Raw genomic sequence first — 14,898 nt, 5'->3', positions numbered from 1 at the left:
TGGGTACCGGATTGGAACCGCGCAACAAGATATAATACATTTGTGATCGATGATTGGAACGTCCTTGGTTCAGCTGGCATCCTTCCCCTGGTTACTCAAATCATCGAATCTCAAGATACGCTTCGTATCCAAGGTTTTGCGTTCGATGTTATTGATCGATTGTCGCGGCGTTTTAAAGAAGTCGACGTTGACCTAAACCGTTGTCTAGCGTCGGAGACTAAACATATTCTCGTGCAGATATGGCAAGACATTTGCGGGCATGCCGTCTTCGATGTGCTAATTCAATGCCAAGTCCTTGGGGTCGAGTGCACTGGTCGCATTCCTAGACACATGCGGTGCCTATTGGGAGTCGCCCGTTTACACGAACTATACTCCATTGGAACTACCAGAGTGGTTCCTGAGTGGCATTTCCTCCCTTTGTCAACTCTCGCCCCCGGTGGTAATGGGCAGCTACACTAGTTCCCTGGCAAATAGGATTTGCCATGACGAATGGGAGAATGATATTAATTTTGCCGCTCGGAACAGAAGATTTGCAATTACAGCTGGCGGATACTATGCACTGTGTCCCCGTCCCACTCTGAAAGGGGACATTGTCGTTGTTTTGATGGGCTACAGAACCCCTTTTATCCTACGACCTACCGGCGACGACTTTCTTCTCGTGGGCGAGTGCTACGTACATGGCATTATGCAAGGACAGGCTCTGTCCATGCTCTAAAGGGAGAGAAGGTCCGTCGCAACTTCTACATTCGTTGAGGAGAGCTGTGGCCTGGGTTACGCAGGCTTGCATGAGCGAATCACCCAGGGGGCGATGATGCCTAGCTTTATGCGGTGAGACTCACTGTGAGACTGAGAGAGAGGAATATGGCTCATATGAATTCCCCTCAAACATGCTCTGTTTTCTGAGCAGCGTCATGTCACGTGATGGAGAAGACAGTTGCACCGAACTACGAATGCCCGCACATATCACCTGCATGGCTAGAACAAACACCCCCAAACACTTCATCCAACCTTTCAGCGATTCAGCCACAAATCAAAGACTCAACTTCAACATGGCATCACCCCCACCGCAGAAGACGACACCTTGGGGCGCCGTGATCTACACCCTCGAGGGCTCAATCCAGCAGTTCTTCCACACCTTCGGCGGCCCAGCCGGCGCAACCCAGCCCGCCTGCGACGCCCAGGCCGCGGCCCTGGCGGGCGGCGGCGCCGGGCCCGTGACCCCGGTCCCGATTCAGGGCCAGTCCAGCTACACGGTTGTCGCAGGCCCCCCGGGCCAGGCGCGCATCGTGCAGTTTCGCGCCGCGCGGTCCAAGCTGGACATGGCCATCGTGGAGCTCGCCGCGGCCGTGCACCCTGACTTCGTGCCCTGGTGCAGGTATCATGGACCGATCGGCGACGCGGCATCATCAACCCCTCTTCATGTCTATGTCATAGAGAAGCGAGAGGGGTTGTGTTCTTTCGAGTGTCGGGACTCCTCGGTGAAGGGGGCACCAGCATTCGCGGCCCGGCAGTTCCAGACGGTGCGCGATTTCGCCAGGCAAGTTTCTCTTCCCACGCCACGTATGGTAATTGCTTACCTCCAACACACGATGCCGGGTTCTTTGCCCAAGCGTGGAACGCACCGCAGCAAGTCGCCCCCGCCGCAGCCGAGAAGATGCGCCAAGACCTCGACGGCGACCTCGCCCGCCTAGCCCAAGCCCTGCCCGCTCGCTTCCAGGCGACAGTGCAGCAAGCGCGCACCGGCCTACCGGCCGTCTTTGCCCTGCTCCCGTTCGCCCTCACGCACGGCGACCTCTACGAGGGCAACATCCTCGTCGACAAGGCCGACGGCCGCATCACCGGCATCATCGACTGGGCCGAGGCCGAGGTGGCGCCCTTCGGCCTCGCGCTGTGGGGGCTGGAGAGCGTGCTCGGGTACAGCGACCGGGAGGGCTGGCACCCGCACGGCAATGCCGGGCCGCTGCGGGACGAGTTCTGGCGCGTCTTCGAGGCGGAGGCGGGCGGGACGGCGGCGGCACTCTCGGAGGAAGTGGGACGGGCTATTCGGGTCGCGCGGATGGCCGGGATGCTGCTGATCTGGTGCTTCAAATGGGATGAAGACGGGGGTAGGCGGAAGGTGAGGGGCACCGACGTCGCCCTGAGGCACGCGGATACTTTTTGCACGGGTGGGATCTAACACGGGCTGGACTTGGCTTTCCTCTGGCGTTCTACAATCATGGGTGTTCTCTTTACCTTTACACGACGTATTTCAATATTGCTACTACACTTTTCAAAAGACTATCCACCTACGTACCTGTATGAAAAAGGGCATTCTTAGGGCTCCTAGGTTGTTAGCACGGATGGTAGTCAGAATTGGTGGGGCCTAGGCACTCCACTCAGCGCCGTTGAAGACCCCAGCTACGGTCGCCTAAAAGTAACGGAACCGGACAAAAAAATCAGACGAAGCGACCCTAGCAATTGACGTGATCTGCCACACGGAGAAAGAAGGAACTACCCGCCATCGCCAATCCTGCGCAACCCGATCGGCTCTTATCGGAAGATCGTCCAGGATCGTTCGTACCTGGCAAGACCGGCCCCAGCCCGCGTGGCCCGTCATGGGTTGTCGCAAGCAGGAACCCCACAGCCTGTGAAAATGACGTCGGCGGCCCATGGCTACGTCAGATCGCATTGAGAAGCTAAGCAAGCTTTCTTTTTCCGACCTGACGATCACCCCACGTCTGAAATCCGATTACAAGTCTTGCGACATGCCCACGATTTCTTCAAATATTTGATCTTTTCTCTATTCAATCTGTCTTGATACCCACGACGATAATCCTAAGCCAAAACTGCCTGTCCCTGAGTCTCTTTCCCTAGACCCTCGAAACCATATTCCCCCAAACAACTCAATCGCAAACTTACCGCACCTACACACCCCTAAATAAATCCACAAATATGGCCGCGACCATGGAGACAGGTAGCCAAAGCACCGAAGCCCAGTACGTCTTTCTTGAACGCCCTTCTCCCTTTCCTTATTTCCTTTCTTGCCCATTCTTTTCCATCCAAGTGAATGGGCCAGTCTGTTTCCCTGGATACCGCACATTTTCTTAGACTGTCCTTGGATTCAGGAGTCGCTTCCTCTATGACCCATTCCGCACATGACCTCGTCGACTACGAAAAAGATCCGTGTCTGTGGCAAGCGGCTGGCATTGCTTTTGAGATAGAGCCGAGACGCTTACCACAAACACGGTGCTCTTTCTTACCGTCGGTGAGGTCATGTGTGGAATGGGCCCTAGAGGAAGCGGCTGGCCGCTGGTTTTCGTCACATTGGAACTTCAATACGACGACCGCCCCTTCTTTCGCAGTGCCACCGCCAACAAGTAACTAACCTTCCAAAACAACAAACAGAAGCGTCCTCGACGAGGCCAAGCTCCAGATCGGCTGCAAGAAGGCCCCCGAGGCCGCCGATAACGCGGGCGCCAGCCTCGAGGCGAAAGACGAAGCCACCAAGGACCGCGTCGACGACGCCGTGCCCAAGGGGCCCAAGAAGGCCGACGCCTCCACCGGCGGCCGCGTCCAGGTCGGCGAGACGGGCGATCTGAAGGAGCTGGCGGCGGCGCATTATGACTCTTGAGAGTTTCTTGGGATTGAACGATAGAGACGCGGCGGAAGAAAGAAAGAGAAAATAAGGCGCCCCAGCGCGCGCGAGAGGAAAGTCACTTGGCGATGGCTGATTGATCGTAATGATATGGAGATTTTGGCGATCGACCTATGTGGATCATGGGAGGGGCTGGTCGGGGAATGAATACGATGATATGATATAACAGGTAGCTGGAAGGCAGCAGCTTGATGAGAGTTACGAGCTCGTGATTATCGGATGCCGCGCATATCAGGGCGCGAAGGCAGGGTGGCGTTGTTGCTACGCCCTAGTACTTACGGTATCCCCGGATACCCACCGGGATGATTGATTGGCGAAGCGAAACGATGACAAAGACGAGGAACCTGCCCGGGAAGACCCGGGATCTGTATACCTAGAGATCAACATTGCATCTTCACATTCATACCAAAACTCTCCTGCGGAAGGTCCAGTGCAGATAGTGTAGAAGGGTGATAGCTAACACCGATCCGCATCTGCGCAACCCATGCATCCATACAACATGCCCAAAACTATGACCTCTTGGCAACAGCATGGCCGAAGATGAGAACGATGACATGTCTCCCGCTTGCGGGCGCTTATATCCGTTGTAGAAAAACGTGTGCAGCAGTACAAGGATTGGATGTACGCTATGGCAGACCAATGACAGAAGCGTGGGGCTACTGAATGTCAGCTTTCTACCCGGCAACTCGTCTTATGTGACTTGAAACGAAGAAGTAAAGATACGAGATTGACAAAATATGAAGTAAGGCTGAGTGAGATCGGGATCAAGTGAAGAATTGGATCATTTTGGAATGTATTCAATATCAGAATTGGCTTTGAATCTTTCATCCTGTATGTTGATCTTAAGCTAACATCCTCTCCGTATCCATACCTTGAAGTATGCGCAAGCCTCATCAAACCCGAGGCAAGACAGGGTCCTGCACTGCCCGTTTCTCAGTTTCGAGGAGCGCATGTTGAGCGTCTGGTTATAAGTGACCAATCTACCGAAACCAACCTCGAAGATACGCGAGCGACTCAGCTAGTTCTGACCAGGTCAAAGCACGTAGTGATGCCAGCGAGACACAATCCCATTGTACGAGCTACCTCCAATTGCCTGAATGTTTCTAGTCCGCAACCGTCCTCCATTGACATTAAGCGACATGGCGGGGCACGTCGTTTCTGCCGAGTACAGACTGCACCCAGGCCCAGGATGCCGTTCAGTAAGCGTAAGGTAACATTGGCCAAGAAAGTTGAATGTTCGACTGCGGCGACCAATCTGCCTGCACAGGGCTCCTTCCAAAGAGATGCACCGAGCTTGATCATCGTGGTTGCATCTGATTCAATGATATTTGCCTCCGCAATAGGCATCTTGCGTCAGGGCAGTTTTCTCATAAGGGGCGCTCTTGAGGGATCGCAATGCCGTGTATAGACTGAAGTAACTCCCCAAGTCGCAATTGAAGTAGTAGAAATCTCAATAGGCGTCCCCGAATCTGTTTGGTGTGATATGCCCAAGTTCATTGTCAACACATGCGTGCCTGAATGAGTAGCCAAGGAGCCAGGTCTCTCAAGAGGACAAGGGCAAGCATTCCGTACCCCCCAAGTCCTCGAGGTATGCGCAGCAAGTAACGCAGAAGTTGTTCCCATTCGCAACTCCAGGACTGGAGCTTGAGGCTGGACCCGTCAAACATTCCGCAAGCACGACGACAGCCAGCAGGACTTTCAGCGCGACTCGAGCCATGGCAGACAGGTAACATCCAATTGAGTAGCCCCGCGTCTATTCAGAACACAGCGGAAGTAATTGCCCATGGCTTGCAATTGCAATTGGCTTTTTTCAATCGCCCCCCCAAATGCATGATGCGATGCTGATTTATCATCATTCAACATCCCGTAGTGCTGCTGCCCATTGATTTGTCTCTCCTCATACGCCGCCATCGCCCCCATTGCCGCCCGCCTGCTGTGCCGGCAGCTGCTCGCCGGACGAATACGGCGTCTCCTTGAACGTCTTGACCTCGGCGCCGCGCGCGAGGCGGTCGAAGAGGACCCACGAGGTGACGAGCAGGATGGGCATGGCGATCATGGTGCGCACGTACTTGCGCGAGGCCGCCTTGTAGGCCGGGCTGGACGGGTCGACGGGTCGCGGCTTCGGGGCGCGCAGGCTCTCGGGGAGCGAAGCGGCGGCGGTGTTGGTGGTGCCAGCGGCTGGTCGTTTAGGTGGTGCTGCTGGTGCTGGTGCTGGTTCGCTGCCGCCAGGTCGCGTCTCGGAGGCGAGCCTCGGCTGGTAGGGGAGGGTTTTGGGGGTCTTCTTGGGTTGGTTGGAAGACATCTTGGGCGTGGTTTTGTCGGCGCAGCGGATTGTGGTATTGAATTGAGGTTAGCCTGGATAGTAGAGTAGTAGGTCCGGACGAGGAGAAGAACGCGGAAGCTTGAGCTTTGGGGGGGGGCAAGTGGGGTCTCCAATTTTTAGCGCAGCACCACCTAACCTATCGATTTACCAAAACTACGGGGCATCGAAATCAACCCCTTCAATCAAAACGCCGAAGTGAAGTCTAGCAGGATCCAACCATGCTGAGAGTCATCTTGGCAGTCTGTCATGCAAGTCTCACGCAGCTAGGTTAGGTTGGTTTACAGAAGAGACAATTAGACGGAGGCTTGCATGCTTTCGGTATATGGTCAGGGTAGCAGGGTAGGCAGGAATGGAGCAACGATCGATCCCAGGGCTTCGGCTCGCTTGGGACCCCCAAAATCTTATCCCAACGTCACGTCGCAATTGTTGACTACTTTTCTACTTCTTGACTTCTTTTTATCTTTTCAAAAGCCACACATTACTTCGAAGTCACCTTGCTGCGCTTGGACGACGATGATGGAGTTGTTACTGCTGTTGCTTGGCTTCTTTAAGACAACGTGACTCGGTCTACATTCATCAACTCATACTTCGATCGCTGAAAGGAGAGAGCTCAAGCGAGGCTCGATGCCAGCTCCAGAGCCGAGCCTGGCCCGGTCGGCTTCTCCCGCCCACTCTGTTTCTTCGCGGTCCTGGTATCGATATTATGCCAGCTGATATGCGTGAGTCTGATCAGCAGGACACGTCCCTGCGGAAGCGTTGGAGAGAGGAGGGCATTTATTGCAATCTCCCCCACTGCGGTATCGGCCAGACGAAGCCGTAGCGTAACGCACTCTACAGCGCCTAGGGTGCTGCCATCAGCCAGAGCCAGTTTCCGGAGCGCCGGTCGTCGTATCAAACCCAGTCGATCTGCCTTAATACTCGTGGTTGTCGAATAATCTGCTGCAGGATCGATGATGGCATGTTTGACAAGATACTCCTGCACTTACCGATCTTGAACCAATGCCTAATGGCAGCGCCAAAAAGACTTGGGTGGTAAGGGAGACTTTCGTCGGTGGATGCGGACGAGTCATGCTTGCGTTCTGGGTTATGGCACATCTCACGGAGCTCGTACCGAGTAATTCTCGTTGCTTCATTGCCGGCGCCGGCTGCTCCCGCATTAGTTGCAGGGTCACTGAGTTATATCATGCACTAGCACCAATCTCGATAGCTAGGAGCGGCGGCACGTTTACATCAGTCTGCACTTCAGTACCCCCGTGATTGATGATGATGCGCTGAGGTGTACGCCCAATTGCTGCGGTTCTTTGAAGTCTTCTCTGTCATTCGTGAGTAAACCGAGCAGCACCATGGTTGTTCCCAAGCGTTAACAATGCGATTAAGCCGCATGCGGTCGTTTGTTTTAGCTCAGGTAAAGCTGCCAAGCGGATGGATGAAAGGGAATTGAAGCATCCAGAGAAACAAACGAACTCGATGGTCTTATGAATGAACGTGATGCAAAGGGTACTTACTGAGACTGCAGAGGTAGGATTGGAAAGTATGCCTGGGAAACCAATTGAACTTGGACAGAAGTTGGGATATGTCAACTCTCCTGAGAATTGAGTATCAGGCGGCTGTTGCAAAGACACAATCAACTTCGGAGGGGATAGCACTTCACCGAGTGGCGTTGCAAAAGGACCAATGTGCTTTTAAAGGAGAGGTTTGGCCAAGGGTAGGCTGGTGTGAATAAAGCAAACATGTGCTTGGCTACATCATGTTGGACGGCTTTGCTAAGGGCGGGCAATGTTAGAGTTTCCACTGCCAACACAGTGCCAGTCCGGCAGGTCGAGCAGGGGTCTGGAACAAACCAAAATGCAGGGACAGACAGTGCCCCGATGGAAACACGGCGAGGGAGTGCTGGCGATAAGTGCCCTCGATGTTGGAAGATTAGCTCGGTCAAGCGCTGAGAGGGGTCTAACGAGACGAATTTCAGGATTACTACTCGTAAGAGGACTTCCACCTTGGTCCATTACCCACAGCATGTTGGGAAAGGGGTGGGATAATATGTACATAAACCTGAAGCAAGAACATTGGCCGTCGTTATTCTGTCTATGTTTCTCTAATCTGCTATATGTCCCGTTCTTGGTAAGATCCTTTCCGGACAAGTCACTAGCACCTGGGTAAGATAAAGAAGACAAAGCAGGTGACATACCCGTCCCCATGGTGTATGACTTGGCCTGTTTTGTATATCGCGGCCTGAGTTGGAGCTCCCAGTGCATGGGAGGAACTTTGGGGGTTTAATCTTCCGTTTAGTCTTTGGCTTGGGTGGCTTGCTAGTATTAATCATGGGTGTCTCCCCTACTTGCTTGTATTTATCCGTCAAAGCACTACATAGGACATGATAAGACTATTCGCCGATACCTACCTAACGCAATGTCTTCCAACAACACGAGTCCCATATGGTCTAGTGGTAGAGGATATGGCGGCAATGATATTCATTACCCGCCGCGGCCTAGGTTCGAATCCTAGTGTGGGAAGTGATTAGAAAGGGCTTCATTTTGGCCCTCGTTCTTTTTTTTTCTTCTCATCTGTAAGTGACAGCGCACTATGATCTTCACACGTGCAAGTTCTAATATGCGACAGAGTGTGCATGAGATTGATTTTTATTCTTTTCTTTTTTCTGTTGGGCCCCTTGTCTAGGTTTGTCTCTAGGGCTTCATGCCTCCGAATCTGTTCATTCCCTTATTAATAGCAGTAGCACATAAGGTTCCTCCTTTATAAGATGGAATAAGGCAGATCGCCGATACCACATCTCCACGAAGCACAAGAAGTCCTACATAGTCTAGTGGTTAAGACACGGCAGTGCGTGAGCAACGCCGCGATCTAGGTTCGAATCCTAGTGTGGGATATCTCTTTATTATTTTTTTCTCTCCTTTTTGCTTTTGCCCCCTCGTGCCAGAATGCAGTCCCTCCTGGCCTAGCTGTCGGCTTACCGAGCATGTGTACATAGCTGTTGTCGCCTTTATAGCACCGAATACGAAGGATCATCGACATACAGTAACGCAAGGAAACCCGTCAAGTCCCATATGGTCCAGTGGTAAAAGACACGGCGTGCTTAGGCACCGCCGCGACCTAGGTTCGAATCCTAGTATGGGATGTCACTATTGTTTTTCTCACGCCCGCTTCCTCCTTTTTGCCCGTGTGCTTGACCTGCGCGTCCAGCCGCTGGGTTCACAAAGTTTGGTGCCTATCGTGCTCCTCTCCAGGTCCATTCATTTCAGCCCCTTTGAACCTTTGTCTCACAAAATAATAGACATATCTACTAGGGTACCGTGGTTGCTATACAAGGCCTGATTTGGGGCTAATCACAACACAACGTGCACGCATTTGGAGCCTGAATATCTCGCAGTTCCTCACAGCCTGCTTTGTCGTACACACCTACAGATGATCATCGTGACACCTTTGAGCAAGCCGCTATACTAATCACCTAAACAGCACTCTGCCCAACATCAGGCGGCATGCCAACGTGGTCTACATCTCGACCACTTCCTTCAGGAGGACTTGGGACTGTCTTCAGAATCTAGAGTACCGGTAAACAAGCATCCTGGTGATGACATATACTATTCTAAACGCCAAGAGATCACCCTGCAGCCAAGACTTCTGAGAGGTCCAGTTGTTAGTTCTTGGTGTAATCACCACCTCTATATCTCAATTGTTAGTCACGAGTTGAGCCTCCATCGTTCCTGGGCTCTCGAATGATACCCAGTGCACATGAAGGCGCTACAAACGCATGAATATCTCTCTGATTCCATTGCCAACTCAACCATCGAGATGAGGTTGCTATACTTGGCATCTTGTCTGGGTGTCCGAACCTGGCAAATGTAAGAGTGAGACTCTCAGTGGCGTGACTCAGGGGCCCCAGAGGGGGTCATATGATATATGTCACAATAGGGATGTGGCCATTCTTGTTGCGTGTGTATATATAGGGTCTATTTCGACACATTTCTGACTGCCATGCTCCCCGGGGTGAGGCTCGAAATTTGTGACGGTCTGCATCAATCATAAGACGCTAGCGCTAGCGGAGTGTTACGCCTCGGGCGATGCATGAGTGACGGAGAAACCGCTGCGATAAAGCCGAGAAAGATTATACGATCGTAGAGACAAAAAGAGAGAGAGATGCGTCAGTTTTACCCTGGAGAGACCGAGCCCCTGAGCTGCCATGGCTGATGGCCTTCTGACCGTGAAGAAAGAGGAACAAAGGTGGGGGGAAGACAGTCTGACTCGGACAGCTGTGGGGCGGACAATGAGAAGTTGAACGGCGGGCAAGCCGGCGACCAGACGACCTTGAACCCGGCGAGGTGGCTGCAGACGTTCCCACATCGGCCCTGCTAGATCCAAAGGATTCGGCGAATCGGGAATCCATTGGGGGGCCACCAGCGTGTCAGAACCTTCTCATGTGTCCAACGTAGATTTAAGGCCAAGCCGGGGTCGGGGCTGAATGGTCAATTCTTTTTAGGTACGCATTAGCAAATGGCCCAAGGTTAGGCCAGATTGGGCAACGGCAATCGTCGGCAAGGCTTTTTCCTGGTTCGCTGTTCCGTCCAAATTGCGATTTGGGAAGGATGCAGGAACACGAGCAAACAAAAGCCGACCGAACCTTATCCCTTATCCCTTATCAACGTGCCAACCCCGTTGCATGCGTCAAGTGACACCAAGCATTGGCTGCTGTTGGTTTGGGGGGATCCCGTGATTGTGTCGCAGTGCAGACAATATAATGCAGGCAGATCGCGTCTCAGCCGATTTGTGTCCTTCTCCTTCTTCTTTCGATGAATTGCGTGCTTCCTTGCTTGGATTGCTACAAAAACATTGGGACTCGGGACTTGCGACCGACTTCTTATCGCCAGAGAACTTCCCCAAATCTCCAACACTGACCGATATTTTCTCCGACTTACACACCCCCAAATACCCCAAAAAGGGCCAACGAGTGTTGCCATTCCAGTCGCCTCTGTTGTCGAGTGGTACAAGTATCACAACATATGCTGCATTGAAGTTGGCCCCTTAATCCATCAATCGGCGAATCCATTTGCGACACCCCACACCACTACCAATTGGTCGGGTTCTTCAAAAGCTACTAAATTCTCAGGGTCCCGCCGGAGTTACCCGCTGACGACATCCACCACCGAGACCCTTCCAGAAATACTGCCATTGCCACTTGAGAGCGGCCACTCGTCCCTCTTCACGACTATGGACTTGCTCCTGAGGGAGTTTTGACCTAACCTACCAAGATCCGATCTGGGAGCAGATCATCGAAACGACATTTGCTCTCGATCATGTCCGTCCCGATACCTCGTCAAATCGGCCGAGAGCTCTTGAAGCTCGCAAGACGGCCGAAGCCCGCCGCGCGATCGTTCCTAACGTCCGAAAGCCGCCAATTCGTCGCGTCACCAGTGCGCACCTTTAACTACCGCTCCGCCTTCCGATCTGCCGAACAAAAGGCTTCTGCGCTACGGCCTTCAAGTTCGCGCCGCTTCGGCCCGCTTCCGGTCCTGGCTGCCGGCGGCGGGCTGCTCACCGCGCTCTTCACCGTCTTCCAGCCCGTCTCCGGCAGCCCTGTCGCTTCGCCCGACGACGTTCCCGCCGTGGCGCCCCCCGAGCCGACCAACGTGTTGGCGAATGACGGCCTCCCGCGGTACCGACTGTCCGAGATCAAGGAGGAACACGGCCCCAAATCGTCCAATCCGTGGGTCGTGTACGAGGACAAGGTCTACGACATAACGGACTGGATCCCCGCGCACCCCGGCGGCGAGGTGATCCTGCGCGCCGCGGGCGGGAGCATCGAGCCGTACTGGGACATCTTCTCCATCCACAAAACCCCCTACGTCCGCGAGATCCTGGAACAGTACTGCGTCGGCAAGGTGCACCCGGACGACCTGGAAGACGGCCGCCCGCGCATGGACGGCATCGAAGACCCCTTTGTCGCCGACCCGGTGCGCAGCCCGCGCCTCCGGCAGTTGACGTCGAAGCCCTGCAACGCCGAGACGGCCGGCCAGGACCTGGCGGAGCATTTCCTGACGCCCAATGAGGTCTTCTATGTGCGCAACCATATGTGGGTCCCGGTCGTGGAGGACGCGACGGGCGACTCGCATGGGATCACGATTGAACTCCCCGACGGCGATGTGCGGACGTACACGGTGGGCGAATTGAAGTCCCGGTTCAAGCAGCATGCCATCACCGCCGTTCTTCAGTGCTCCGGCAACCGGCGCAAGGATATGACGGAGCATGCTAAGCAAGACGAATGGGCTGCAGTGGGGTTCAGGCGCCATCAGTTGTGCGAAGTGGGAAGGGGTGCGACTCCGCGACGTTCTCGCCGACGCCGGCTTTTCCTTCGAAAACCCGCCCGAGGAGGCGCAACACGTCCAGTTCTCCGGCCTGGAAGCCTACGGCGCCAGTATCCCCATCCGGTCCGTCCTGGACCCTCGTGGCGACGTCCTCTTGGCTTTCAAAATGAACGATCTGCCCTTGCCGGGGGACCACGGGTTCCCGGTCCGGGTGATTGTCCCCGGCACGGTCGCGGCCCGGTGTGTCAAGTGGGTGAACAAGATCGTGATATCGGACGAAGAGAGCAGCACGAGCTGGCAGCGGCGCGACTACAAGTGCTTCGGCCCGAATGAGGTCAAGGACCTCGACTGGGACAAGTACAAATCGATCCAGGAGATGCCCATCACGAGCGCCATTACCCGGACGCGGTTAAAGCCGGAACCCGAGTCCAAGGCGAAGGCGAAGGACGCGGCCGGCAACCACCTGATCCAGATCGAGGGCTACGCCTACTCGGGCGGCGGCCGCGAGATCCAGCGCGTCGACATCAGCCTCGACAACGGGAAAAACTGGGACCAGGCCAAGCTGGTCGACGATACGGCACTCGAGCGGGGGAGCAAGGCGTGGTGCTGGAAGCGGTGGACGTACGAGGGGGCCGTGCCGCTGGAGCACGAGCACGAGGGGGACGACGAGCACGAGCACGAGCACGACGAGGCCAAGACGACGTTTGTGGTCAAGGCTACGGACGACGCGTATAATACGCAGCCGCAGTGCTACAAGAGCATCTTCAACTTGCGGGGCAACTTGGCGACGGCGTGGCATCGGGTTGAGTTTGATTTGGCGAAGTGTCATGAGCGGGTGCAGGCGGCGCATAAGAAGGAGTCGAGGGGGGGAGAAATGAGGGAGTGAGGCTATTAGGGGGGTGGTGTGTGAAGGCTACTGTTGTTCTATGGGGCTTGTACTATTATAGGGGTGTGCGTTGCTCGGCGTGGCCAAGTTGAGAAGCAACTTGGTTTTCTTGCGTGTGGGTTTTCTGAGATATCCTTTGTTTCACAGAGTGTTCTTGTCAATGGGGTTCGGTTATAAGGCGAGTTGGATTATTCACAGGGCGTACAGATATAGTATGATACGGTACGAGTCTGGAGAGATACGGACCAGTACTACAGTTAAAGATAATCATAAATGATAGATAGATTGAATCAAGAAATACTTCCTGCATAAGATGACATTGGTCTTGGCGCTTTCTACAAGCACGGCAGCCCCTCCGGCACGTGAGAGGTGGCTTGTATAGAAATACTATTGAACAAATAGTAACCAAGCGATATATAAAGGAAGAAGAGAAAGCTGGCAAACTAGAAGGCCCTCATGGACCTATACATAAACACAAGAGACTGTTGCTAGTCGCCGTGCTCCTGTTGGGATGCCACGACCCCCTGACCCCTATAGCGACATGACGGTAGCATGTTGCCCAGTGCATCAATGGTCGCCATATCATGATCAAAGATCGAGATTGTCATCCGAGCATTGCCCCTCATACTGCTCAGGCATGTCGTCACACCATGCCCCAACCCCCAACAGCTCGACAGGGACATCGTCGCTCTTCTTGGGTTTGTGGCCCGAGGGCTTCGTCGTTGGGGTCTTCTTCGCCTGTATATGTCGGAAGAGGTCAGTCAAAGCAAGTGTTGCCGAAGGAGGATGATGGCTTGCCTCTGGCTTCGAAGAGCTTGCGGGAGCAGTGCCCGAGGAGTTGGCCTTCTGGGACTTCTTGGAGCCATTGACTTGACTGAGCTCCGGATGGATTGGGGTTAGTACAGGGAAGAGAAAGACAGTGTCAAAGGGGTTATGGCAGTAAGAGATCATGGATATTCTAGAGCAAAGATGAGAGCGGTTGGACTTGCGTGGTCTCGGATGACTGCTTGGGAAGACATGCTGGGCAGGTAGAGCGAAGGAAGGGTGTGGGCTTATTTTGGAGTGTAAGTTGAGTTTAGGCAAGTATGGCAAGTAGGGGAGTCCTTTTCCAATGGGTTCAAGGTATACTATTCGATGCGGCGAGGGAGGTAAGAAGGAGGAAAACGTTTCCGGGAGAAATGAGGGAGCCCTTCCGTATTATATATCCTGTTCTCTTCTATTCTTACAACTAGACAGCCTCAGTTATCCCGCTATTTTGTTAAAGGAGTTTTCCCTCTCCCTTACCTTATTCGCTGATTCGCTAATCGGCATTGGTTTCCGGATTAGGCCTGACCAAAACCTCTAATAGCCCTCATTGGGTACAGTACAGGTGATGAGTGTAGTGGGGCTACGGCTCTATGCATTAGCGCTATGCATGTAAGCAACATACGCTAAATTGTCAAGTTGGTGTCGAACTGTAGGCCGTAAGGCTGTCGTGATTATTGGAGTCTCACTGCCAACATATCGTGTCTGACAGGAGACGAAATCTCAGCTGCATGGCCCATTGCTCTGGTGAGGCTGCGAAAACGGTTATGTCACCGTACGTGCGCGACTGCTGACTGCCCCAAAAGGAACGCTGGTGTATCCTTACCACACTCCTTATAGGTGTATTAGCTAATACGACGTGAAAACATCTGACATACGAATAGTTCACTTTTCGGACCTCCAACCTATAGATACACCACAGGAACGTCTTCGATTCAGG

The 14,898-nt window shown here is 53.8% G+C and overlaps 5 protein-coding genes across 5 annotated transcripts; 3 read left to right on the top strand and 2 right to left on the bottom strand.

The window, feature by feature from the left end:
- Positions 1-1,049: 1,049 nt before the first annotated feature.
- On the top strand, positions 1,050-2,176 carry PG994_007089 (uncharacterized protein; the record flags this gene model as incomplete). Its single annotated transcript, XM_066858498.1, has 2 exons — positions 1,050-1,565; positions 1,628-2,176. 2 exons carry the CDS (start codon positions 1,050-1,052, stop codon positions 2,174-2,176), a joined length of 1,065 nt encoding a protein of 354 aa, XP_066715440.1.
- Positions 2,177-2,931: 755 nt separating this feature from the next.
- On the top strand, positions 2,932-3,610 carry PG994_007088 (uncharacterized protein; the record flags this gene model as incomplete). Its single annotated transcript, XM_066858497.1, has 2 exons — positions 2,932-2,975; positions 3,388-3,610. 2 exons carry the CDS (start codon positions 2,932-2,934, stop codon positions 3,608-3,610), a joined length of 267 nt encoding a protein of 88 aa, XP_066715439.1.
- Positions 3,611-5,531: 1,921 nt separating this feature from the next.
- Positions 5,532-5,936, bottom strand: PG994_007087 (uncharacterized protein; the record flags this gene model as incomplete). The annotated part of the gene is made up of 1 exon (XM_066858496.1): positions 5,532-5,936. The coding sequence occupies one exon, from the start codon at positions 5,934-5,936 to the stop codon at positions 5,532-5,534; it is 405 nt and encodes a 134-aa protein (XP_066715438.1).
- Positions 5,937-11,260: 5,324 nt separating this feature from the next.
- Positions 11,261-13,154, top strand: PG994_007086 (Sulfite oxidase; the record flags this gene model as incomplete). The annotated part of the gene is made up of 2 exons (XM_066858495.1): positions 11,261-12,235; positions 12,267-13,154. 2 exons carry the CDS (start codon positions 11,261-11,263, stop codon positions 13,152-13,154), a joined length of 1,863 nt encoding a protein of 620 aa, XP_066715437.1.
- A 588-nt stretch (positions 13,155-13,742) lies between these two features.
- PG994_007085 (uncharacterized protein) lies at positions 13,743-14,105 on the bottom strand (the record flags this gene model as incomplete). Its single annotated transcript, XM_066858494.1, has 1 exon — positions 13,743-14,105. One exon carries the CDS (start codon positions 14,103-14,105, stop codon positions 13,743-13,745), a length of 363 nt encoding a protein of 120 aa, XP_066715436.1.
- Positions 14,106-14,898: the final 793 nt, after the last annotated feature.

This window comes from Apiospora phragmitis (genome assembly GCF_038363925.1).
Source record: "Apiospora phragmitis strain CBS 135458 chromosome Unknown utg000007l:1.0-2108841.0:1.0-2111359.0, whole genome shotgun sequence".
Taxonomy (NCBI): Eukaryota; Fungi; Ascomycota; class Sordariomycetes; order Amphisphaeriales; family Apiosporaceae; genus Apiospora; species Apiospora phragmitis.
The sequence above is the reverse complement of the archived record's forward strand: the minus strand, read 5'-3'. Positions and strand labels throughout refer to the sequence as shown.